This window comes from Trachemys scripta, chromosome 1 (assembly GCF_013100865.1).
Source record: "Trachemys scripta elegans isolate TJP31775 chromosome 1, CAS_Tse_1.0, whole genome shotgun sequence".
NCBI classification, from domain to species: domain Eukaryota; kingdom Metazoa; phylum Chordata; order Testudines; family Emydidae; genus Trachemys; species Trachemys scripta.
In genome coordinates, this window is record NC_048298.1 from 115743690 (window position 1) to 115768143 (window position 24454).

Genomic DNA, 24454 nt, shown 5'->3' on the forward strand with positions numbered 1-24454 from the left:
CTGAAATAACAACACAAGGAAAACACATCAGCAAAGAGAGACAAATCAAACTATTGTTTTAAACATCAGAAATAGAAAGTGCTGCTTCTTAAGAGAAGTGGGTGACAAAGTTTGCATGAAATACGGACCTATATGAGAATATACAAAAGAATAGTCCCATTGCTTTGGCTGGGGTCCAGTCAGAGGTAAGCAAATGGAGGAGGTAATTGCTCTTTGACAGGCATTTCTTTAGAAATTAGGGTGTGCTTTAATCTCAATGGGCTGTGAGTGTACTTCTCAATCCAGGCAATGATTTTTGTCAGCCAGGCTTTGATACATCCTTTTTGATTCACCTATATTTTTACTTGCTTGAAGCCCACCCTTAAAGCTTTACAGTGGGACCATGATCCTTTTAAAATAATAGGTGGATTAAACTGTCACTGGAGGTAGTTAGCCCTGCTTCTGCATTGGCCAGAGGAGATGCTGCAGAGTAGCCCCAGGTATCCTAAGTCTCTATTTCCCTGCACCTTACATAGAATGGTAGCATTTTACATCCACTTTGCACAAGGTATAGTGCTACTCCCTCGGGGGCCCTCAGCACACTACCTCAGCAATGTTCCCAACCTCTAGCTGTCCCCTGAAATGAGAGGCTAGGATGAAGCGATGAACTTGCACGGAACAAGCAATAAACACAAGCGACCAGTCCTGCATTTATTCTAGATGCTGAATTTTCTGGTCTGTAAAAAGAATTGCTAAAGTCCCTCTTCAAAACAAGCCTTAGATTTCCTACAAATGTATCCCTTCTTCCCTCCCATATTTGGCCATGGCTGAAACCACACTGACCAAATCTCAATCCCATCATTACCAATGGAAGTATTGTTGCGGTTCACTTCAACAGAACCAGGATCTGGCCCTAATGGCTTTACACACTCCAGTAAAGTTATCTACAGGACTCCACCAGAGCACCATCAAAAATTATTTCTTTACCCATAGGACCATGCTTTTGTAACTGAAGCATTATTTTACCCACCCACTGATTGCTGTTTTTACTGCAGCAAGGTATAAAATAACAAACTGTTTAGTGACCCTGCTTAATATGTCCTTAATTCACTTTAGAATTATTGCTTAATTGACATTTTGTTCTTCCCAGTGAACTATATAACAAAATGTCTACACAGTGCTTTTATGAAGAACGCAAAGCAGTGGATATAGTTCAGTGGACATTTAATTGTTTGTGGTGTGCGTGTATGGGGGGGGGGAAATACATTCACTAAATAGTTTGTTCCTTTACACATGTCTATATTACTAAGGGTACCAATAGATGAACTAGGATGCTAATCTATACAAATTACAGAAGCATAATCTTCAAAATCTTTATTTTGTTGAAACAATAATTTATTCAATAACTGGCAAGTTAGTAAGTTCTTATATTTATACACAGTAGATAGGATGAAAACCAGTGGATCATTTTTACAAAATATAACACACAGGAAAGATGATCTTGCAGTGAAGGCACTGCACTTGGGAGTTCTGCTTTCAATTCCCACCTCTGCCACAGACTTTCTGTATGACTTTGGGCAAGTCACTTGATTGCTCTGTGTCTTAGTTTCCAAGTGTAAAATAGGGATAATAATACTTACTTTATTTTCCTCTTTGTCAGTCTTGTCCATCTAGATTATACACTCTTCTGGGCCTAAGCAATCTTTTACTACTTAAGGTGCAGTTCTTCATTGCCCTGAACCTTTTGTAGTTATATACACCAGTGCAAAGTGAGAGTAAATGCTACTATTCTGATTTGGAAGTGTTTTGCATCCTCTTTTTACTGACTTTTCAGTAATGTAAATGACTATACAAGGTGCAGGGCAATAAGGTTTGTTGCCTGACACAATAGGGCTCCAGTTGTGGTTAGTTGCAGAGGTCTCTGGCACTACTGTAAAACAATAATAAATAAACAGTCACATCAGCACTTAAATGCAATCACTACTTGGGCGGAAATTGTGCAGCTGTCAATTGCCCATCATGGGGATTGGGAATTTTGATCAAAGACACAAGAATGAACTTTGCCATTATGAATCTTCAATAGCCGCACAAAGCAGACAGAATTTAGGTTTTATGGTCTTGTCCAAAACACACCTGTACTGTAAATAATATGGACCTCAATTTACCTCAGAGGGTCAACAGATTGAGTTAACCCTGATGGCTTCTTAGCCTGTGATCCTTGGGGGCTTGTTGCAGGGGTTAGTAATAGGAAAATATAGTGGAAAAGACAATCAGATTGGAAATGTAAATGTCAGAACATGGTGGGATTTACCACTTGGCACTGCCAAGCCCCCTGCTTAGCTAATAGCTGCAGTAGGACATAGTGAAGTTAACAGAGAAGTGACAAGAATGCGGTGGTGAAGCCTAGAAGGCTAATGAGAAATGTTTATAAAAGGCATGATGCAAAGCCTGTTGATGGCAGTGGAAAGACTCCTGTTAATCTGGAGGGGCTTTGGATCAGGCCCTAAAACTATTTTTTACTTTTATAGATATATGAAACTTACATTGTTGGAGACTGCATGGGTTTGGTGACTGGATACAAAGCCTTCTCTCTCCAATCACCAATCGAAATACAGCCCAGACCCAAGATGAATCAAAAGTTATTTTCTTCAGATGGGAGTTCAGTTGCCTATATGAAATGAGTTAATGGCCATTGTCAAGAACATAAAGGATAGGTGCTTATATCACATAACAGTGATCAGAATTGGCACTTATTAGCACCCCTGTTGGCATTCTCATGCAAGAGGCCAAGTATTGAATGGGGATGGTGGCTAAATAACTTTGTCCCTCAAGAAGCAATCATTTCACATCAAGATTGAGACTCTTTGGAATAGTTTAGGGAAGCTTGGATAAGTTTAACCTTTAGATAAAGATAAGTTTAACCCTTAAATCTGTGGATAAGTGTAACCTTCTAGATAAATGTATAATAAACCTTTTAGTCTTCTGCCAATATGGTACCTCTCACAAGAACAAACTTCACTCAGAAAAGAAGAAAACAAACACAAAATGTTGAAATCCAACTGGTTTTCACTTCAGCTTGAAATTTAGTCAGTTTTTAAGTAGTTTCAGATACTACATGTATCCAGAAGTTCACCTGCTCAGTTTTTGTTGGTTTTAGAATAACTTCCTTATTTTTTAAATGTTTTTCTCTCAAACTTTTTCTGTCTGAAAAATCTAACACAGACAACCCCACTAACTGACTATATAGAGGAACCACTGAAACAAATTGCACACAGTGATCTCGTTATACGAGGTAAAGAAACTAAAATATCCCCTTCCCATTTTCCATCACTTACAATATATGGGGTTACTTTTAACAGTAGTTAATTTAGAAAAACAAATGCAGGAAGAAGTGTAATTTCCAAGGTGATTAGATTCCTGTAAGGAGCTGGTGGCTGAGGTATGCTGTATATTTTCAAATGGCTTTGGCAAGTTTAATTTATGCTAGTTACTTTTAAGGGGCAAATTACTCAGGCAGATGGAATTGCTGGAGAAACTCACTTGTTTGGACGAGGTCCTTGTATTTTTCTCCACCCTCTCTACCCTCTTTTTCTGTTTTATTTGCTTTTACCCCCCTCCCCTTTTTCTGGGGCACCACTGGGATCATTTATTCTCATGTCTGTATGTCCTCTAGAGGAGAAAACCTGGATCATTCACTGCTAAGCAAAAAAGATGATGTATGAAAGTATCCCACATTATATATATATGAAACGCTCCCTTGCGTGCTTTTACAAAGAGGGCAGAATGGACTAGTGATGGACGAGCCACAAAAGGATCTGAGGTTTGGTTTGGATAAGTATTGAAAAGTTTAGATTGGGCTGGAGGTTTCTTGAGAGCAGGTTCTGTCATGAAAAACCAAGTAAAAAACAAGGGTCATGTCATGATAGGGGTCTACTACAGACCACCTAACCAGGAAGAAGAGGTGGATGAGGCTTTTTTTAAACAACGAACAAAATCATCCAAAGCACGGGACTTGGTGGCGATGCGGGACTTCAAGTAACCAGACATCTGTTGGGAAAATAACACAGCAGAGTGCAGATTATCCAACAAGTTCTTGGAATGTATTGGAGACAATTTTCTTTATTTCAGAAGGTGGAGAAGGCTACTAGGGAAGAGGCTGTTCTATAAGGAAGAACTGGTTGAGAATTTGGAAGTGGAAGGCAGCTTGGATTAAAGTGATCATGAAATGATAGATTCTAAGGAATCATAGGAGAGAAAACAGCACTATAAAGACAATGGATTTCAAGAAAGCAGACTGTAGCAAACTCAAGGAGATGGGAGGTAAGATCCCCTGGGAAGCAAGTCTAAGGGGAAAAACAGTTCAAGAAAGTTGGCAATTTTTCAAGGAAACATTATTAAGGGCACAAGAACAAACTATTCCACTGCGCAGGAAAGATAGGAAGTGTGGCAAGAGATCACCCGGGCTTAACCAGGAGATCTTCAACGATCTCAAACTTAAAAAAAAAAAAAAAAAAAAAGTAAACGAGGTCAAATTGCAAAATATTAATATAAACAAATGACACAAGCATGTAGGGATAAAATTAGAAAGGCCAAGGCACAAAATGAGATTAAACTAGCCAGAAGGGTAACAAGAAAACATTCTACAAATATATTAGAAGCAAAAGGAAGACCAAGGTCAGGGTAGGCGCATTACTCAATGAGGGGGAAAAGCAATAACAGAAAATGTGGAAATGACAGAAGTGCTAAATAACATTTTTGTCTCAATTTTCACCAAAAAGTTTAGTAACAATTGGATGTCTAACATAGTGAATGCCAGTGAAAATGAGGTTGGATCTGAAGCCAAAACAGGGAAAGAACAAGTTAAAAATTATTTAGACAAGTTAGATGTCTTCAAGTTGCCAGTGCCTGATGAAATACATCATAGAATACTCAAGAAGCTGACTCAAGAAATATCTGAGCCATTAGCAATTATCTTTGAAAAGTCATGGAAGACCGAAGAGTTTCCAAAGGACTGGAAAAGGGGCAAATATACTGCCCATCTATAAAAATATAGTGCCCGTGAATAAGAACAACGTGGGGAATTATAGACCGGTCAGCTAAATTTCAGTACCCAGTAAGGTAACAGAGCAAATAATTAAGCAATCAATTTGCAAACACGTAGAAAATGATAAGGTGATAAGTAACAGCATGGATTTGTTAAGAACAAATCATATCAAACCAACCTAATAGCTGTCTTTGACAGGGTAACAAGCCTTGTGGATGTAGGGAAGTGGTAGATATGGTATATCTTGATTTTGATAAGGCTTTTGATACTGTCTTGCATGACCTTCTCATAAACAAACTAGGGAAATACAACCTACGTGGAGCTACTGTAAGGTGGGCACATAACTGGCTGGAAAACCATTCACTGCTAACGTCTCTCTGGAGTTCTCAGTCAAGCTGGAAGGGCATACCAAGTGGGGTCCCACAGGGATCAGTACTGGGTCGAGTTCTGTTCAATATCTTCATCATAATGGTATTGAGAGTACACTTATACGGTTTGTGGACAATACCAAGCTGGGAGGGGTTGCAAGTGCTTTGAAGGATAGGATTAAAATTCAAAATGATCTGCACAAACTGGAGAAATGGTCTGAAGTAAATAAGATGGAATTCAATAAGGACAAATGTAAAGTACTCCACTTAGAAAGGAACAATCAATTGCACTCATACAAAATGGGAAATGACTGCCTAGGAAGGAGTACTGCAAAAAGGGATCTGGGAGTCATAGTGGATCACAAGCTAAATATGAGTCAACAGTGCAATACTGTTACAAAAAAACCAAACATAATTCTGGAATGTATTAGCGGGAGTGTTGTAAGCAAGACATGAGAAGTAATTCTTCCGCTCTACTCCACGCTGATTAGACCTCAACTGGAGTATTGTGTTCAGTTCTGGGCACCACATTTCAGGAAAAAATGTGAACAAATTGGAGAAAGTCCAAAGAAGAGCAACAAAAATAATTAAAGGTCTAGAAAACATGACCTATGAGGGAAGATTAAAAAAATTGGGTTTGTTTAGTCTGGCGAAGAAAAGACAGAGGCGGGACATGATAACAGTTTACAAGTACATAAACTGTTGTTGTTACAGGGAGGAGGGAGAAAAATTGTTCTCATTAACCTCTGAGGATAGGACAAGAAGCAATGGGCTTAAATTGCAGCAAGGTCGGTTTAGGTTGGACATTAGGAAAAACTTCCTGTCAGGGTAGTTAAGCATTGGAATAAATTGCCTAGGGAGGTTGTGGAATCTCTGTTATGGGAGGTTTTTAAGAACAGGTTAGACAAACACCTGTCAGAGATGGTATAGATAATACTTAGTCCTGCTTTGAGTGCAGGGGACTGGACTAGATGACCCATCGAGGTCCCTTCCAGTCCTACGATTCTATGAAATTTCCACTATTTCTTGGTTCCAGTTGAGCTAGACACTTTCTAATTGATGTTTTCCCTCTGAGCCTGGACAGAAATTGGGTGTGCAGAGCTGGGCAAAAATGAAAAATAATGACTAGAAAGTTCAACAAAATGTTTTGAGACCCTCAATAAAGTTTACATTTCAGTTTTGGATGAAGATTCAGATTTAATGAAAACTCACCAGTTTGTCCTTTCTCCATAAGTGTAGTACCCCTTCTTTCTTGTACAGTTTTTCATGGGTGATAGACGACCCTGCTGAAATGCTGGGTAAATGACTCACAAATGATGGCTTCATTTGTTACCAATTGCAACTGAGATGGTTTTCTTTTTCTTAATGAAATTACATTAAATTTGAAAAACTGTAAACATGAAAATAATTTCAATACTCCTCCCACCTATTCACATGTTTTGCTGTATTCCATTCAGCACTTGGTTTCTCCAACACTACACAAGCCTGATTCAGCATTTATGTATTTTTAAACAGAATAAATCCATTATATTACTAAGATTAACTTTCACCCTTACATAGATACTTAATTCCCATTCATGGAAATGGCAGTTAGGCATGCACTTTGGAGGGAAAAATCTATTCCTAAGTATATGATCCAATCTATATTGTAGCTAAATATTCCCACCCTACAAATTAAGCATTCACTGGTTGCAAAATATTCTGAGTAGAAAAATGTGTCAACCTCACCCCGTTCTCATCCCGCCCTCCCCCCGCAAAAAAAAAATCTGGATAGAAATGTGAAAGGTCCAGATTTAAAACTGTAGCTCTGTAGGGTTTAAGCCTAGCAAAGAAAACCTGTTTATAATCTTTAGGGGGGTTTCTTATATTTGCTTTGAGAATTTTCCAGTAGATCATTCTATGGAACATCTTACATTTCCTTGGACTTTGTAGATTTCTATTACAACTTTCAGTGGAAAAAAACAAAAACTGAAAAGCTCACTTTTTTCCAGCACTTTGCTTCACTTACTGCATGGTAGTATCTGCCAAAGACACAGATCTGAAGTGTTATCATTTGACAATTTTAGGAACATTTTTGTTCAATTCAAGAATTTTCTTTCCTTCCTATGCTTGTGTACAAATATATGGAACACACACAGCTCACATTCCCCCAGTTTACAAGTGTTGTGGTATTTATAACCTGTTTAATACATGATTTTCTTATATGGATATTTATATTTTATATATCTTTATCCATATTATCTCCTATTACTCTCCAATTTCCCTTATGTGTTTGTGTGTGTGGGATAGTGAATGAGGCAACAGCCCCTGGAAGAGGAAGGATAACTTTGTGGTTAAGGCACTGGTTTGGGTCTTGGATGATTTCCTGTGTGATTTTTTTGGAAAGTCACTTAGGGTCAGATTCTCAGTTTTTGTAAACTGGTGAAGCTCTCATGACAATAGCTATGCCAGTTTACAGCAGCTTTGGATCTGACCCTTAATCACTCTGTACCATCTGTAAGATGGTTATAAATTACATTTTTCTGCCTCTCAGGGATGTGTTGAGGATAATTTCATTAGTTTATAAGGTGACCATGTCCCGTGGGCCATATAAGTACCTAAGAGTTTCAAATGTGGTTGGCTTAACTTTGCTCCCATTGATATCAACAGAAATATTGCAATTGACTTCAATAAAAACAGAGTTAGGCCACTGTTGCCTGCTTTTGAAAATCCTGCTCTTGTTGCAGTTCTACTTGTGAATTACTTCCTAATGAACACCACATTACTTTTCAATTCTCTGTCATTGTTTTATATATTTTGTCCTTGAAATCTTCCAGAATTATCCATATTTTAGTCTTTCTGTCTAAATCTGTGTTGTCCATCCATCCTTCCAATATGTCTGGTGATATCCTAGTGATAAATTTCAGAACCATACAAATTTAAATTTATCATTCACCTTTGACTGCCTCTATTACACTCTGCCTATAGATCCATTTTTGGTGAGACTACTTATTACATTTCAAACCTCTGGGTACCTTCCAATAGCCACCCAGTTTAAAAACAAAAAAACGAAGAAACAAACAAAACAGTTGGCCCACAAATGTTTGTTTCTTTCCTCCATAAATATGCTGGTCAGAGATATTAGATGGGCAATGTTCAGGTCTGCACCAGTTGACAGATGTAAGGTCCAATATAATGTGAAACAGCATAGCTAGGAATGAGAATGTTCTATTGTTGGAGAAGAGCAGGGAATTCCCCAGCTCCTTTGGTTTCTGATGGGATATACAACACTTGTTACGTGTTGTGGCAGCTACTGAGATATGAGGTCTTAAAACTGTGACAGTATGATTTGTGGAAAAGAGTATTCAGTTAATTTTTCAGAGGTTTCTTAAATTAATTATTCAGAATTTTTTCTTTCCTCCTTTTGATTGCAGTTGGGCACATTATTAAGACAAACCTAGCTTGACAGGTGGAGGGACATAAGGATAGCAATGGTAACATTTCTGCTCCTTTCTGGACCCTGCTTCTCTTACTCTCAGTGAACCAGGAGAGGGAACTCAGTGGATCTGGAGAAACTGAAGAGGCAGGAATCAAGATCTCAATGAGGTTAGGAAGAGAGATTGCACTTATCAGGGAAATTTACTGTAACTGGGAATAAAAGGGAGCTAGGTAATAGGGAGTGAGGACCTGGTAAGGCAGAGGCATTCAAGTAAATGGTCTCCAGCTCTAGTTTCTCCCCACTTCCCAGTCTCTGTCCTGGTCAGTTGTCTCTCAGGCTTTCCCACGGAGCAGCTTCCTGCTGCCTACCTCTTCTTCTGGCTCTTTCGCTTTTCCTGGTCTGTCCATGGTCCTGCTCCATGCTCAGTTAGAAGGAAGGAGCAGAGCAGCATTGAGAAATGGGAGAACAGAGCTCAGGAAGCAGCAAAGTGTGGCCAAGGAGCATGAAAAGGACCAATTAAAAAGGAGCCACCCAAATTTGATAAGTACCTGTAGGGGTTGTCAAGCTGTCTAGAGTGGCTCACGACTGTGAGTGTCAGCCTCAGGACAGAGTGTTAAGAAGCGGGGCACAAACTCCAAACTGGTTGTGTGTTCTATACTGTACCTAGATTTCACTAACCCAGTATCAAGTGTGAACTCCTCAAGCACTCAACAGTCTTAACATGGAGTCACAGACAGTCCTCTGGGGTCTTCTGGTCTATCTTGCCACCTAGACAAGCTTGCCTTTGTGATAGATGGTCTCTTATACCAAAACTCACAGCATTATTCAGGTTATTCCCAGTCCCAAAGGGCCAGTCACTTACCCAGGTCAATTTTACCATAAATCTCTCACCAAAGACAACGCTTGTAGCCGAACCTATAATTAACTAAAGATTTACTAACTAAGGACAAGAAATTAGAATTATTTACAAAATTAAAGCAGGTAAACATACAGACATGAATGAGTTAGTCTTAGATTTCAAAAGACAATAAAAGCTGCTACGATATGCAAGCTTTCTGTGTCCTTTAAGGCTAACCTAAGCTAAGCAGCTTGGGGATCCCTTGCTTATGCTTAGAAATATTGCCCTCTCCAAATTCCAAGCAGCACGGTGCTACAGTTCCTTCTGGTCAGCCATTTTATTCCCTTCTGCTAGAGTTCAAATTGATGGAACAAGTGTTGGTGCCTGTCTTCTCTTCATGTGTGTGTGGCAGGGGGCAATCAATAAGGTCTTTATCCTTTGATGGTTCATTTGGTTTCAGTGTGCCTTCTTGTGTGCAGGACCAGCACTTTATGCTAATTAATGCTTCTTTCCTGTTTGGTGAGTTTTACAATTAGAGGTTTACAGTGCAAACACTCAGTATGATTTCATACCTTGGACGACAGATGTTATATGTGAGATCAATACATGCAGCCTCCTAGGAGTATTTCATCAAGTCTAAACACTAAACACATTCTTATCAATTTAACATTTATTTTAACAATGCTAACACACAGGTGAGTCGGACTGGTTTCCAGCTGTGCATTTGTCAGTGTTCAGTGAGGTCTAGGGGCCTTGCCATGAGCTGGCACCTGCTCTGCCAGCATCACAGGGGGTAAACTATCTTTTAACTATTTTAACAAAGCAGTTAACTCTAGTGCCATTGTAGGTGAAACACTATTGAAATTTGCAGATGTGCAAGATGGGAAACATGAATTTCTAAAGCAACACAGTTGGTATGAAGCTGTTTCCCCATCAACTGAGGCACTATTATTGCTTGATTAAAGCAGGGGACTGGGAGTCAGGATCCTGAGTTCTCATCCTAATGCAGCCACTGACTAGTTGTGTGAGCTTGGCCTAGTTACTTAACCTCTCTGTATTTCTGTTTCCTCATTTAAAGCCAAATTCTCATCCCTATATTCATACTGAGTAGCACCTTACTCCACGCAGAGCCCTGCTGATTTTGGTGGGTCTCCCTGTGGAGTATGATTCATAGATTCTAGGACTGGAAGGGACCTCGAGAGGTCATCGAGTCCAGTCCCCTGCCCACATGGCAGGACCAAATACTGTCTAGACCATCCCTGATAGACATTTATCTAACCTACTCTTAAATATCTCCAGAGATGGAGATTCCACAACCTCCCTAGGCAATTTATTCCAGTGTTTAACCACCCTGACAGTTAGGAACTTTTTCCTAATGTCCAACCTAGACCTCCCTTGCTGCAGTTTAAGCCCATTGCTTCTTGTTCTATCCTTAGAGGCTAAGGTGAACAAGTTTTCTGCCTCCTCCTTATGACACCCTTTTAGATACCTGAAAACTGCTATCATGTCCCCTCTGTCTTCTCTTTTCCAAACTAAACAAACCCAATTCTTTCAGCCTTCCTTCATAGGTCATGTTCTCAAGACCTTTAATCATTCTTGTTGCTCTTCTCTGGACCCTCTCCAATTTCTCCACATCTTTCTTGAAATGCGGTGCCCAGAACTGGACACAATACTCCAGCTGAGGCCTAACCAGCGCAGAGTAGAGCGGAAGAATGACTTCTTGTGTCTTGCTCACAACACATCTGTTAATACATCCCAGAATCATGTTTGCTTTTTTTGCAACAGCATCACACTGTTGACTCATATTTAGCTTGTGGTCCACTATAACCCCTAGATCCCTTTCTGCCGTACTCCTTCCTAGACAGTATCTTCCCATTCTGTATGTATGAAACTGATTTTTCCTTCCTAAGTGGAGCACTTTGCATTTGTCTTTATTAAACTTCATCCTGTTTACCTCAGACCATTTCTCTAATTTGTCCAGATCATTTTGAATTATGACCCTGTCCTCCAAAGCAGTTGCAATCCCTCCCAGTTTTGTATCATCCGCAAACTTAATAAGCATACTTTCTATGCCAATTTCTAAGTCGTTAATGAAGATATTGAACAGAGCCGGTCCCAAAACAGACCCCTGCGGAACCCCACTCATTATGCCTTTCCAGCAGGATTGGGAACCATTAATAACAACTCTCTGAGTACGGTTATCCAGCCAGTTATGCACCCACCGTATAGTAGCCCCATCTAAATTGTATTTGCCTAGTTTATCAATCAGAATATCATGCGAGACCGTATCAAATGCCTTACTAAAGTCTAGGTATACCACATCCACAGCTTCTCCCCTATCCACAAGACTCGTTATCCTACCAAAGAAAGCTATCAGATTGGTCTGACATGATTTGTTCTTTACAAATCCATGCTGGCTATTCCCTATCACCTTACCACCTTCCAAATGTTTGCAGATGATTTCCTTAATTACTTGCTCCTTTATCTTCCTGGCACAGAAGTTAAACTAACTGGTCTGTAGTTTCCTAGGTTGTTTTTATTTCTCTTTTTATAGATGGTCACTATATTTGCCCTTTTCCAGTCTTCTGGAATCTCTCCCGTCTCCCATGATTTTCCAAAGATAATAGCTAGAGACTCAGATACCTCCTCTATTAGCTCCTTGAGTATTCTAGGATGCATTTCATCAGGCCCTGGTGACTTGCAGGCATATAACTTTTTTAAGTGATTTTTTAACTTGTTCTTTTTTTATTTTATCTGCTAAACCTACTCCCTTCCCATTAGCATTCACTAGGTTAGGCATTCCTTCAGACTTCTTGGTGAAGACCGAAACAAAGAAGTCATTAAGCATCTCTGCCATTTCCAAGTTTCCTGTTACTGTTTCTCCCTCTTCACTGAGCAGTGGGCCTACCCTGTCTTTGGTCTTCCTCTTGCTTCTAATGTATTGATAAAAAGTCTTCTTGTTTCTCTTTATTTCTGTAGCTAGTTTGAGCTCATTTTGTGCCTTTTGCCTTTCTAGTCTTGCCCCTGCATTCCTGGGTTATTTGCCTATATTCATCCTTTGTAATCTGTCCTAGTTTCCATTTTTTATATGACTCCTTTTTATTTTTTAGATCATGCAAGATCTCGTGGTTAAGCCAAGGTGGTCTTTTGCCACATTTTCTATCTTTCCTAACCAGCGGAATAGCTTGCTTTTGGGCCCTTAATAGTGTCCCTTTGAAAAACTGCCAACTCTCCTCAGTTGTTTTTCCCCTCAGTCTTGATTCCCATGGGATCTTACCTATGAGCTCTCTGAGCTTACCAAAATCCGCCTTCCTGAAATCCATTGTCTCTATTTTACTGTTCTCCTTTCTACCCTTCCTTAGAATTGCAAACTCTATGATTTCATGATCACTTTCACCCAAGCTGCCTTCTACTTTCAAATTCTCAATGAGTTCCTCCCTATTTGTTAAAATCAAGTCTAGAACAGCTTCCCCCCTAGTAGCTATTTCAACCTTCTGAAATAAAAAGTTGTCTGCAATGCAGTCCAAGAATTTGTTGGATAGTTTGGGACCCGCTGTGTTATTTTCCCAACATATATTTGGATAGTTGAAGTCCCCCATCACCACCAAATCTTGGGCTTCGGATGATTTTGTTAGTTGTTTAAAAAAAGCCTCATCCACCTCTTCCACCTGGTTAGGTGGCCTGTAGTAGACTCCTAGTATGACATCACCCTTGTTTTTTACCCCTTTTAGCCTAACCCAGAGACTCTCAACACTTCCGTCTCTTATGTCCATCTCCACCTCAGTCCAAGCGTGTAAATTTTTAATCTATAAGGCAACACCTCCTCCCTTTATCCCCCGTCTATCCTTCCTGAACAAGCTGTATGATACTGTTCAACACAACTAAGGGTATCAGAACGAGGCATAATTATATTTATTTACTACAAAGGAGTAATGTGAGACTTAATTAAAATGGCTTGAGATCCTCAGATGAAATGTAAAGTGTGTGGGGTTATTTTTCCCCATCTGCTGCTGCCCCTCTGTTAAAGTCTGTTTCATAGCTATCCTAGAAGGGTTAGCTACTAAAAAACAAACAAAAAATCTTGAACATATTAACTAGATTTGTCAGTTTATTGTGAATGAACCTCTGTGGAAAATATTATCTGCCAGGGGCTACTCAAGGAAACCAGTTTACCCTGCCCCATAGTGAGGAGCCATTAGATCTACCTCATGCCAGGAGTTGACAAATTCTATGTGACTGCTCTGAATGCTGCAGTACATATGACGCAGATTTGAGACAGTCTTGGTTGAAACTCTTTTCTGTACTACTCTGAAGGTGCCTTTGCAAATTTAGCTCCAGTGTTTTGCTCCCACAAGTGACATAATGCTCATTTGGGAAGATATGCGTAACTCACAAGTGTTTGTTACTACTTGTGACTAAAGCCGCATCCCAGACTCATGCTGATAAAGCCTTGATACTACACCATAGTGTATATCCTCTGTATGTGTGCATGTGTGTACAGTTTTACAATATACACAAAATTTAAAAGACCGCATTATTTTAAAAGGACATATTGCTGAATTTTAATTGATATGTTATTTTTTTTTACTTTTTTAAAATCAACATGGAAAAGGTTGAACATTTTATAGCATCTCCTGTGAGTGTGTGTTTCTACACTTGTGTATATCTAAAAAAGTAAACTTACTGTCTGCCTGTTGTGGGGGATGGGGGAAAGTGAGGAAGGGAATGGACCTAATCAAACTGCTGTGGGGTTAAAACCTTGTGGTTTTTAAAGGCCCTTAATGTTGGCCAGCTGCAAAATTTAAAAAAACAACAACAACCAAAAAACCCCAACCAACCCTAACTGGGAGGGGAAGCTGGAAAGAAAGGAATAGAGGTTTAAGTGTGACCACGCTGTGTGTGTAAAAGAACAGAGACTGGCTTTTTTATTTATTTATTTTTAAAGTGAGTTCAGTGCCAGCCTGGACATTGGCCGTACAGACTGTTGAGCCATTGTCTGCTCCATTTCCAGAATAGCCCCCAGTTAATCACTTCGGCTTTGAAGGGAATTTCCTCGTGGAATTCTCCACAGAAAATCTAATCAACTGACCTGCCCTCTCGACAATAGAAGGCTTCCCCCCCCCCCTTCCTTATTGGGGCGGGCTCTGTAATGTAGCCTTTTGTGCAGAATGAACCCTCCCAGTAGGAGTGGATAGCTGGTCTCTCTCTTTCTCTCCCTCTCCCTCTCTCTGTCTCTGTGTGTGTATGATGTGGAGCATTCACACTGTCTTCTATGTGTGTGAATGTGTGCGTGTGCATTACTATTTGACCAGATGCTGCAGTGCACTGGCCAGTCACTGCCTCTGCATGTGTGTATGTGTAAGTGTGTGTGCGCGCGCGCCTCTGTCATTTCATGTCAAAGGTCCATTACCTGATTACCTTCCTCGTCTGCCAGATTTTTATCTAGATAATTGGAACTGCTATGAAGGCTGTGCTCTGCCAGCCAGCTTAGATTCTCTAAAACCATAGTTTGTCCACCTTGTTATCTGTGGCTGTCTGGGCAGAGGAAATTAAAGAGATCCGCAGCTAAGGGATTCCTTTGACTTGCTCAGAGAGAAGGGTTTAAAAAAAAAAAAAAAAAAAAAAACCCCAGAGGACAGACTGAAAGTTTATTGTTGTTTTTGTGCTCTGTGTGTGTGTGTGTGTTGTTTTGGCATGTGGATACCTTTCCCCCTTCACACACCAGGGCTGTTTGATGGAGTTTGGAGCTGAGGAAACTTTGGTTTTGTTGCCAGGACGGTTCGCAGCACTTTGTGGCAAGCAAGAGCTAACAGTGAGACCGACAGAGTGAGTGACAAGTTGTTTACAGGTTTCCTTGAAGGGGCCTCTGCTATATTTCAATCTGTCAAAGTTGCTTTTCTTCCCTCAGAACAATGCCTGATTGTTTTTTGTTGTTTTTTTTCCCCCGAAGAGGGAGAGGGAGAGAGATTTAAAAAAAAAAGGTGGGGGGGGGAGAGGAATGGAAATTCTTTGAGTACAAATGCCTTTGGTTACATTTTTGTGTGTCTAATCTTTTCTTCCCTATTTCAACTCCGAGGGAGTTGATAACAGCTTCAGTTTAATCAGGCTGCTCTTGTTTTATCATCTTTCTCCACTGATCTGCCTCAGCACGGGGGTTCACTCCTGGTTTACAGGTTTTGGGTTTTCTTCTTTTCTTTTTATGGACGTTAAATGAGTTGACTTCTCCCATTTTGTGGTGACTGGAGGACAGAATTAAAAGGAAAGGACAGGCACCCTGAGGTTGTCTAGTGCTTTGCAGCCGCAGCATGCTGCTCCGCTGTGGGGGGAGTTTTATAAACAGTGTCTACTGCTAAGTGTGCTACCCCTTTAAGAGACTGGTCAAGGAGTCCTAGCTCAGAGAGGGGGGTGGGGGAGAGAGAGAGAGAGAGCCAGACAGAGAAAAAGAGAAAATCAATCGGTTTAGAAGGTTTGGACTCACTTGACAGGTTCAGTTGGAGGCGATCATAGGTGGCTGCTGTGACAAAGGGAAATTGTGCTTTTCCAGCATGCTAACTGACCCTGATTTACCTCAGGAGTTTGAAAGGTGAGTGGGGTGTGGGTGTGTGTGTGTAAGTATAACTCTCCCTTTTTGCAGCAGTCTCTGTGTCAGTGGTGAGATGCTCCCCAAAAGAATGCTCGGTGGAGAAGCTTTACCTTTGCAATTCAGAGTACATGTCAGTTTGCTGATCATTTGGTGGTAGTGGTGGTTGTTGTTGCTGTTGCCTGAACCAGATTGAAGGGATCTGCAAAGTCCTTTAAAACTGCTTCACCAGTGATGCTTTTCTGGTGGTGTTTAGAGTCCTAATGGGGATCTTAATGAACGTTATCATGATCTCTCTCTCTCTCTCTCTCTTCCACACTCCTTCTCTGAGCCACTCTACTAAAATATAGGAGGCAATATTTGATGCATAATGCCCTAATTTTTAGCATCTCTCTCTCTCTTCAAGAAGTGATTTCTGGGGTGATAGAGAAGGTGTCTGGTTATGGGTGAAACCATGGATTTAACTTCCAATTTGATCCTTCCCTAAAACTTTGGAAGGCGCTCTGTAAAGCACATGACCTTTTGTTGATCTAACAGAAGTTATTATTTTTAGTCAAGTTAACATCACAACATTTTGTCAATAGATCAGCTTTTAAGTATCTTAAAAAAAAAAGGAAACTTGAATCTAAGTTTTAGCAGCACCTCTTTCACTGAGTGTTAAAAGCAGAATTTTGATTTATGACTTATTTCCCTCCCCCCTCTTGCTAAAGTAGGAGCCTTGTATATTTGGAATTAAGTTTTTTGCTATCCCTGGCAGTGGTTTGTAATCTCCAGAGCTTAATACTTATTTCACTTAAAACTGCATCTTCTAAACTGTGTTTTGAAGCCTCCTCTCATACATTTGTACACACTTCCATTGAAGATCCAATATCCTTCCCCTCCAGCTTAATTTTTAAATATTATAAATAGGCCTTTGTTTTCCTTTAACAAAGAATTCAAACTTTTCATTTAGTAAACAAAAGAACGCCAGGATGCATTTTACTTAGGCTTTTTTTTTTTTTTCCATGAAAGCTACCTTCTGTATAAACATTTGGTTGTATCTGACTATGCAATGCAGGCTAGGTGCTAGACCAGCTGGTTAAAAATATGCTAAGTCAAGCTGTTCATCTCTCAAACTACTGAATATGATAGTAAAAGGCACAGAAAAGAAAGGAAGATGAAAACATTTTAAGTAGGCAGAAAAATATGCATGCAGTGAAAGGACAGGAAAGAATGGATTAAAATAAAGAAGAAAAATAAAAATAGAAGAATATGTAATTAAGTAGGAAATTCAAAAAAGCAAGAACTATTTTAACACTTTCTGTCTCTTTTTGTGACTAAAACACTTCCTTACAGAAAACGGCACTAGAATTGTTGAACTACTTAAAAGATTTTATTTAATACAATTCATTTGTCAGCTCTATTTAAAATACCTGAAATTTTTCTTTAGTTTCTTCTTATTGTGATAGAAGAGTAAAGATTGTTTTTGCTCATGTGTACTATATTAAGTTAGCTAGAGTACCTGGAAAACTATTACTGTTTATAGTGATGGACCCTGAGCTAATATAACAATAAACAGATTTCTCTTGTACACGCAGTCAGTGGTTAAAAGTATTCCAAATACTTCACCAAGGTAGAAATTTGTAAGGAAGCTATTAGATTGTTCTTTGAACTTTGTGATGAATAGAATACATGTAAGTCTATTAAACAGATATAGTCTTTTCATTTTTTTATTGATGGACTTTTTTTTCCCTTTGACTTCTCATTACATGACTTTTTTTTTTTCTTCATTTTGAACCTAACTTTTTCCATAGTAGTAAAACTAATTTCTCCCTAATCTTTCTCAAGGCATACATTTTGTTTTTAGAGCTCAGAGATTTGCTCTTTTAAAAATTCTAGTTAAACAATCAATACTTCACTGTTATTCTTTTGGCTATGCAGATGGTTTCAAGGAATAAAGATAAGCAATATAAAAGAAATCTCGCAACATATGATTTTTTTTACCATTTTTCCTCTGTAGTTGGAATTAGTAATACAAACCAATATCTCTGTTAATCATTACCATTTGTTTACATTGTATATGTGCGTTTGGCTATAGTTACACACACATGCACACAACAGATACTGTCCATGTAGTGTATTTATATTTATCAAAAGACAGGCACAAGAACATACGTACACACACACGCACGCACACACAATTCACATGCATATCCATGTACCATATATAGGAGGCTGCTTCTTGAGCAGTTATATTCTCAACAATACAATACTTTGTGTTTTCTCCACACTCTGGGGTCCCACCTGTCACATCCACATGGTCAGCTTCAGTTTTGTTACTAACGTGCACAAGCCCCTATAAAACTGATTGTGTAATAGATTACAAGGAGGTAAAGATTCAGCATGTAGAGCTGTTTGCTGTTTAGTTCTCAGAGTGTATATGTACTGCAGAAGAGTTATTCTTCTTTTGTTGTCATCATTGCCCTAAGGAGAATTGTTCATGTTTCATTGTATCCTAGTAACTATAAGCAGTTTAGAAACTTTAAAGTGTCACCCCAACTTTCTAATGAATCGAGGGGTTAGAACGAAGGAGACTTCTCTTGTTTATCATGGACATTTCTGATACACACCAGGAATGAAAATGGTCCACCGTGTCAGGCAAATAAACAAGCATTAATTAATTCAGCAGCAGTAGTAACATGCACTAGGTTTTGTAAATTAGCACGTACAATTTATAAATCGTTCCTTAAGTGTTAGGATTTTTGGTTTCTACTGAGAAGTTCCTTGCACCTCTTTATTTTTATTTGTGGAGGTTCCATTGTATAATCGAAAGGACCATCAGAAAGCGCAAACTGAGGAGGAGAATGCTTGCAGAAAAAATGTATGGAGAAATTTATAACTGGAATCTGTGTACTTATTAGAGAGTAAATGACTGCTGGGATGTACTTTTTGGTGCACCTGTGGCACTTAGAATCCACATCAAATTATTCAGAAGAATAGCCTTGATTTTTTAAAATTACATAAAGTTTGTTGAAAACAGAAGGTAAACCCACAATAGAAAGTTTGAGTTCCCTGAGAAATAGAGCAAGTGTAGCTAGAATCATCACGAACAGTACTGAAATTTGCAGAATGATTAAGAGCTCAAAAATGCCCAGCATAAAGTTTTAATGTCCTAATAAAATCTAGTAAATGTAAAATAAAGTAACCTCTTAACAATGTCCTAGTGTATGATATTCTTAAATCAATGTTAAATACTGCATATTTACATTTTTCTGTAGCCTTTGAGAGTGGCTAAACTAGGCATCATGACAGAGTGACGTCTTTTTGTAGATTCAAGGTAAAGAAGTGTGTGGTGTTTGTTGAAGAAGGAAGGGTAAGTTAATATTTCCTAAGGAAGAAAGGAAGACAAAAGGTAGAGAGAGGATAAAAGGGTGCTTGCTCTAGAAATTACATGAGTAGATAGACAGTTTGTAGAAAGGGAAGGGCTCAAGGGTGTAAAAGTAAGTCGCTGCTGAGGGGAGAAAACACTTAGTTGCTATGCTGCAAGAGACATTTCAGACTCCCACTGAATTTATTTTGGGGTCGTACCAACACTGTTAAATGGAGAAATCATTTTCCTAAATGGAAACTTTGTATATTTTTCATAAGTGCTTTTCTGAACCAAAGTTACACTAAAAGTCTTCACCTTACTATTTGTGCTGAGAGTTTTTGTAAAAAACAAACAAACAAAAACAACCCAGAATGATGTCTCATTCTCATAAAATCTACCTGTAGAAATAAAAAGAATGTTATGCTTTGATTTAAAAAAAAAAAAGTTTGAGATTTTACCAATATTGAACTGGATGTCACTTATGTTCCACTGAATTGTTTTCAAAAAATGATTTTCCTGTTTGTTTATTTAGGTGTAAGGGTCTGGGAGTAGAGGAATAATTGAACTCAAGTGAAAAGTTTCAGATAACAATTTTTGCGCAAATAAAATTTGATTGTTTTTATATTTCTGTGATAGGACTAAAGGAATAATACATTTCCAGAATGTTCATTAATGTTCTCTACTGATTTCATTTGTTGTGCTTATGCTTTATGGGGAAGAAGTTGACTGTAACTGATTATAGACTTTAATTAACATCTCAATAATTTACAAGTTGTTTGAATAACAAACTACGCTTAGAATGCAGATCTACATATGAGGGACTGACAAGCGACGCATCAAATTGAACAGTTCATACTGTTGTATTTTTTGGCTCAAGAGTTTGGCATTACCGGATTCTGGGTGGCTGGCTCCTCATCTGTATTCAAAGAGTTACTTAATGCACACGCACACACCCACACCCCACCACCACCAAGCATGTTGCGATGCTTATGTGCATAGAGTGTTTTATTGGTACCTTTATATGTGATAAGAAATGTTTTTCTTCTTCTTGTTATCCAGAGACCTTAAATACAATAAGCATATGAAGTATTTACTATTTCTTAGGGAGCCTTTAACTAGCATCCATAGCTATATCACATGAGAGGCGTAATGATAACGTGTTGTATTACTTAGCCACAATGCTGTTTGGTAGGATAGACATATATTTCTGTTAGATATAATTATATTTATATAAATGATACATACACAAATATATTTTTAAGAAAAAAAATATCATCCACAGGTAAAACCTCAATTTCTTTGCATGCTCTTCTTACTATACATATTTTTAAGCAATCTGTTTACAATGTTGTGTAGGGCACTTACCTATATGCATGTCAAATATCTCCGCTTTCAGAACTAAGTTGCAAAAATGAGACTTACATTTTCTTCGCTTTTTTTTTAATCATTTATTGTTCAGTCATGATTTAAACATAATTAACCGATAAGTGGAAGGAGAAAGAAACTATGTTGCCATGTTTTACCTGTACACAATACAACTATGCAGTGCCTGTGAATACCTAATACCATAATCAATTGAAAAGAAGAGTTCACAGCAATTAGTCAATAATGGTAGTACTTCTCTGAGGATTATAAGGATTTCATTTAACAAGCAGCATATATAGAAGCAGGGATTTAAAAAAAATGTTTTTAGATCTTTTATCTGGTGTGTCACTGAAACACCATATAAACTCCTGTTAATTTCTTAAATATAGAAAAGTTAAAATTGAATTAGAAAGAAAACAAACTCCAGTCAGATCATTAGATTAAGGAATATGAAAACCTTTCCCCCTCTACAACATTTAAAAAAAAAAAAATGTTTGTTACTTTAACTTTCTGGTTTGGGTGATAAACCGTTGCTAGGTATCTTGAGCACCATACCTGACATGAGCTTATATCAGTGAGTCTTTGTCACCATTTCATAGATATACCTGACAAAGTTACTGGTTGAAGTGGGAGATTATGGATTTTTCACCCACCCTTTCATTCAGGGCTACAGTTTTTTAAGATGCATATTCCTACACGTTTTATCTCCCCCCTCGTACTCTACAGAGTAGCTTGTCATAGTATAAGTTTAATACCTCTCACATTTCCTCTGGAGATCATGCAATACCTACTTTCAGCCAGCCGCTAGGGGGGTACTTGAGAACAGTGTGCACTGCACCCTCCACTGAAGATACTGAGTTTGTCACCTCTGCAATGATCGCAGCCTCTGTCAGCCCGAGAAGCAAGAGTCACTAAAAGTTGCTCCTGAGCCCATATGTCCTCTTGACAGTGTGAAGTTCTACACATACTAGTTGTTGAGAGAGACACCAAATTTAGACAAGATTTTGAAGAATTTTGGTGAGAGCTGCTTCCAGGGACCTTTGTATATTAAAATAATGTAAGGTCTGAATGGAATTCTGATGTAGAAAGTGGTAATTAATATAAAAAGTATATATTTCTGAAGGTTGGTGGGTTTGAAAAAAAAAAAAGGACCTGAATTGAGTTCTGACTGTTAGAATCATCTTAATCTGTACTTCAGTGGAGTTGCCCAGGTGTGTTGTGGTTTTTTGTTTGGTTTGGTTTTTGTGATGGTTTTTTTGTTTATTTTTTGAGAAACTTGTCAACATTTTCCTCTTTGCTTTAGTTTTTGGCATATGTGACATTTTTGGACATCATGACGTTTTGTCACTTTGCCTGAGAGCTATTAATTTTCTGCAAGGTGATGTCATTATTTTATATTTGTAAAACATGACAGAATTACAATTAATATAGAGAGTTTCATGGCTCATTTTAGAAGTTTGAAATCGGCATTGGACTTGCTTCCCTTAAAAGTATATTGTGAGGATTAATTAGGTAATATTTATTAATCCGTTTGTGCATAAAAAGCTTGATATGCTAAATTTAAATAAAAACATTTTAAAAAATTGATCTGCAGGATTCCAGATTCTCTGTGTTAATTTTTTTTAAAAGGAACAAATGCTCATTGATATCTATAATAATTACACTCTTAGTTGGTAATGTACTTCTGCTTTTGCGTTTCCTGAAAGTTCATATTGATTTTATTTATTGCTTGGTTTTCTAGCAAGTGGGTGTCTGTGTGGTTTAAGTGATGCTATTTATTCTAAAGATATCATAAAATGCTACCCCGGTGCTAATTATTTTGTGTTTATATTTAAGACTTATTACTAAATATTTTTTTCCATTCTTCATGCCTTGAACTGAAATGCTTTTGAGTAAAAAATAAGCATAGTGAATAGATATTTGGTTTTCTTGTCAGAAGAATCAGAGTTCCTTATTAGTGGTGATAAAGTTTGCATGTGCATGTATGTATGTATTTGCATAGTTAAGATTGTTGTCTATATCTAGTATACTTTCTAACTAGGAAATGTAAAGGAGAACCTGTAGGATTTTTCATCCTCATTGTCTCTTCGGTGCTGAGTACATACATGCATCAGTTTCTCGGAGTTAAGAAGATGAGAGTAAACTACTGTACCATAGTTCATTCATCAACTGCACAGGATTTTTCATACTGCATGGATAAAAATAATCTGGCTAATAGCAACTAGGGCTACTTGCCAGTGCCCGCACAATAGACAGAGTAAGAGCAACAGTATAAAGAGAAGTTGCTGGCTGTAAACCAATGACACTTTTCTACAAGCTCTCCTATTTCATTGTTTGAAGGTCTTCGGGAGATAACTATGTTTTTAAAAGTAACTGTGGTGAAAATATGAAGGCAAGATTAAAACCGGGGTGTGTGTGTGTGTGTGTGTGTGTATTATATATTACTTCGATAGGTCAAGTTCCTTGGTTGCATTAGGTTTATGTTCCATTTACCCTAGAGTAACCTAAAAAAAGACGGCTGTGGCTGGATGTGATGTGGCAAAATGCATCACAGTGTGAAAGGCCAACATTTTAAATAAATAAATAAATAAAATCCATAGTGTGTTAGATTAATGTCCATTTTAGGGTATTCGCTATCTCAACAGAGGGTCCATGTAATGAATGGGCACAGAGCTTAAAGTGCCCTCTCACCCTTAGAGGTGGTCTGACTATGTCAGGCTTGAGGCACTTTGGCGGAGTTGTGTTGGGGGAAGCTTGGCTTGCATTAGCACTGCCCATGCTTTATTTGTCCTGCGGCTACAGAGAAGACTTCTGTTTTTCAGAGCTGTCAACCTGGCAGTTTCATTAAATTCACTTAAAAAAAAAAAACTGGAAATATTTTTTTCTAAAATCTTTTGTAAAGTTTGTACTTGTGGTATTTTCTCCCCTACATTTTAATTACACACTCAGGGACTCTGTGGGGCACAAGTACTCTTAGTGGATTTGATAGAGCTGGGGGGCCTTCCAGGTTTGGCACTTCTGTTACAAACTGGTGTAATTTTGCTGGATTGTCTTTACATGGTACATGCTTATTCCTCTCCTGGTGTGAAACATTAAAACCCAAACACGATAAACTAAATAAAACATGTTAAAATATTTAACATCATTCACCTGGTAAATTCTCCTTTAGCTACACGTGCATGCAGCCAAATAGGTTCCTTTAGCACTTCTTTTAAAAATATCTGAGCTTCTGGCCTTGAAATTCAGAGGGAGCTTTTTTTTCAGGTTCAGTGTTTGGTTTGTCTTTTGTTCTCAGGTTTTGGATATTTACCTGGATATTTCTGGACTATATCTTGCAAAGAACACTGGCCAGAACTGATACACCCATGTGACTCTGGAGTTAATTCTTTTTTTTTAACTCAGATCAGAATCTGGCTCAATGTAGTTTGGTGGAAGACTCCTCTCCCTTGCCTCTGCCTTTTAATTTCTCTCCTTTTATGCAATTGTTTTTCTAACGTTGTAATTATATTAGGT

At 38.4% G+C, this 24454-nt stretch overlaps 1 protein-coding gene across 10 annotated transcripts in view; it reads left to right on the plus strand.

Moving 5' to 3' along the window:
* Positions 1-24454, plus strand: part of SOX5 (SRY-box transcription factor 5) — a 421524-nt gene that overhangs the window by 54991 nt on the left and 342079 nt on the right. For 8 of the 10 annotated variants that reach the window (XM_034782373.1, XM_034782420.1, XM_034782390.1 and 5 more), the window contains exon 1: positions 14884-15473. The exons of 1 other annotated variant lie outside the window; for it this stretch is intronic. In XM_034782373.1, the coding sequence (XP_034638264.1) occupies positions 15382-15473 (92 nt within the window). In that variant the 5' untranslated portion in view covers positions 14884-15381. Of the gene's footprint in view, positions 1-14883; positions 15474-16017; positions 16231-24454 lie in introns of those variants that run through there. One more of the 10 variants, XM_034782409.1, reaches the window with a different exon arrangement.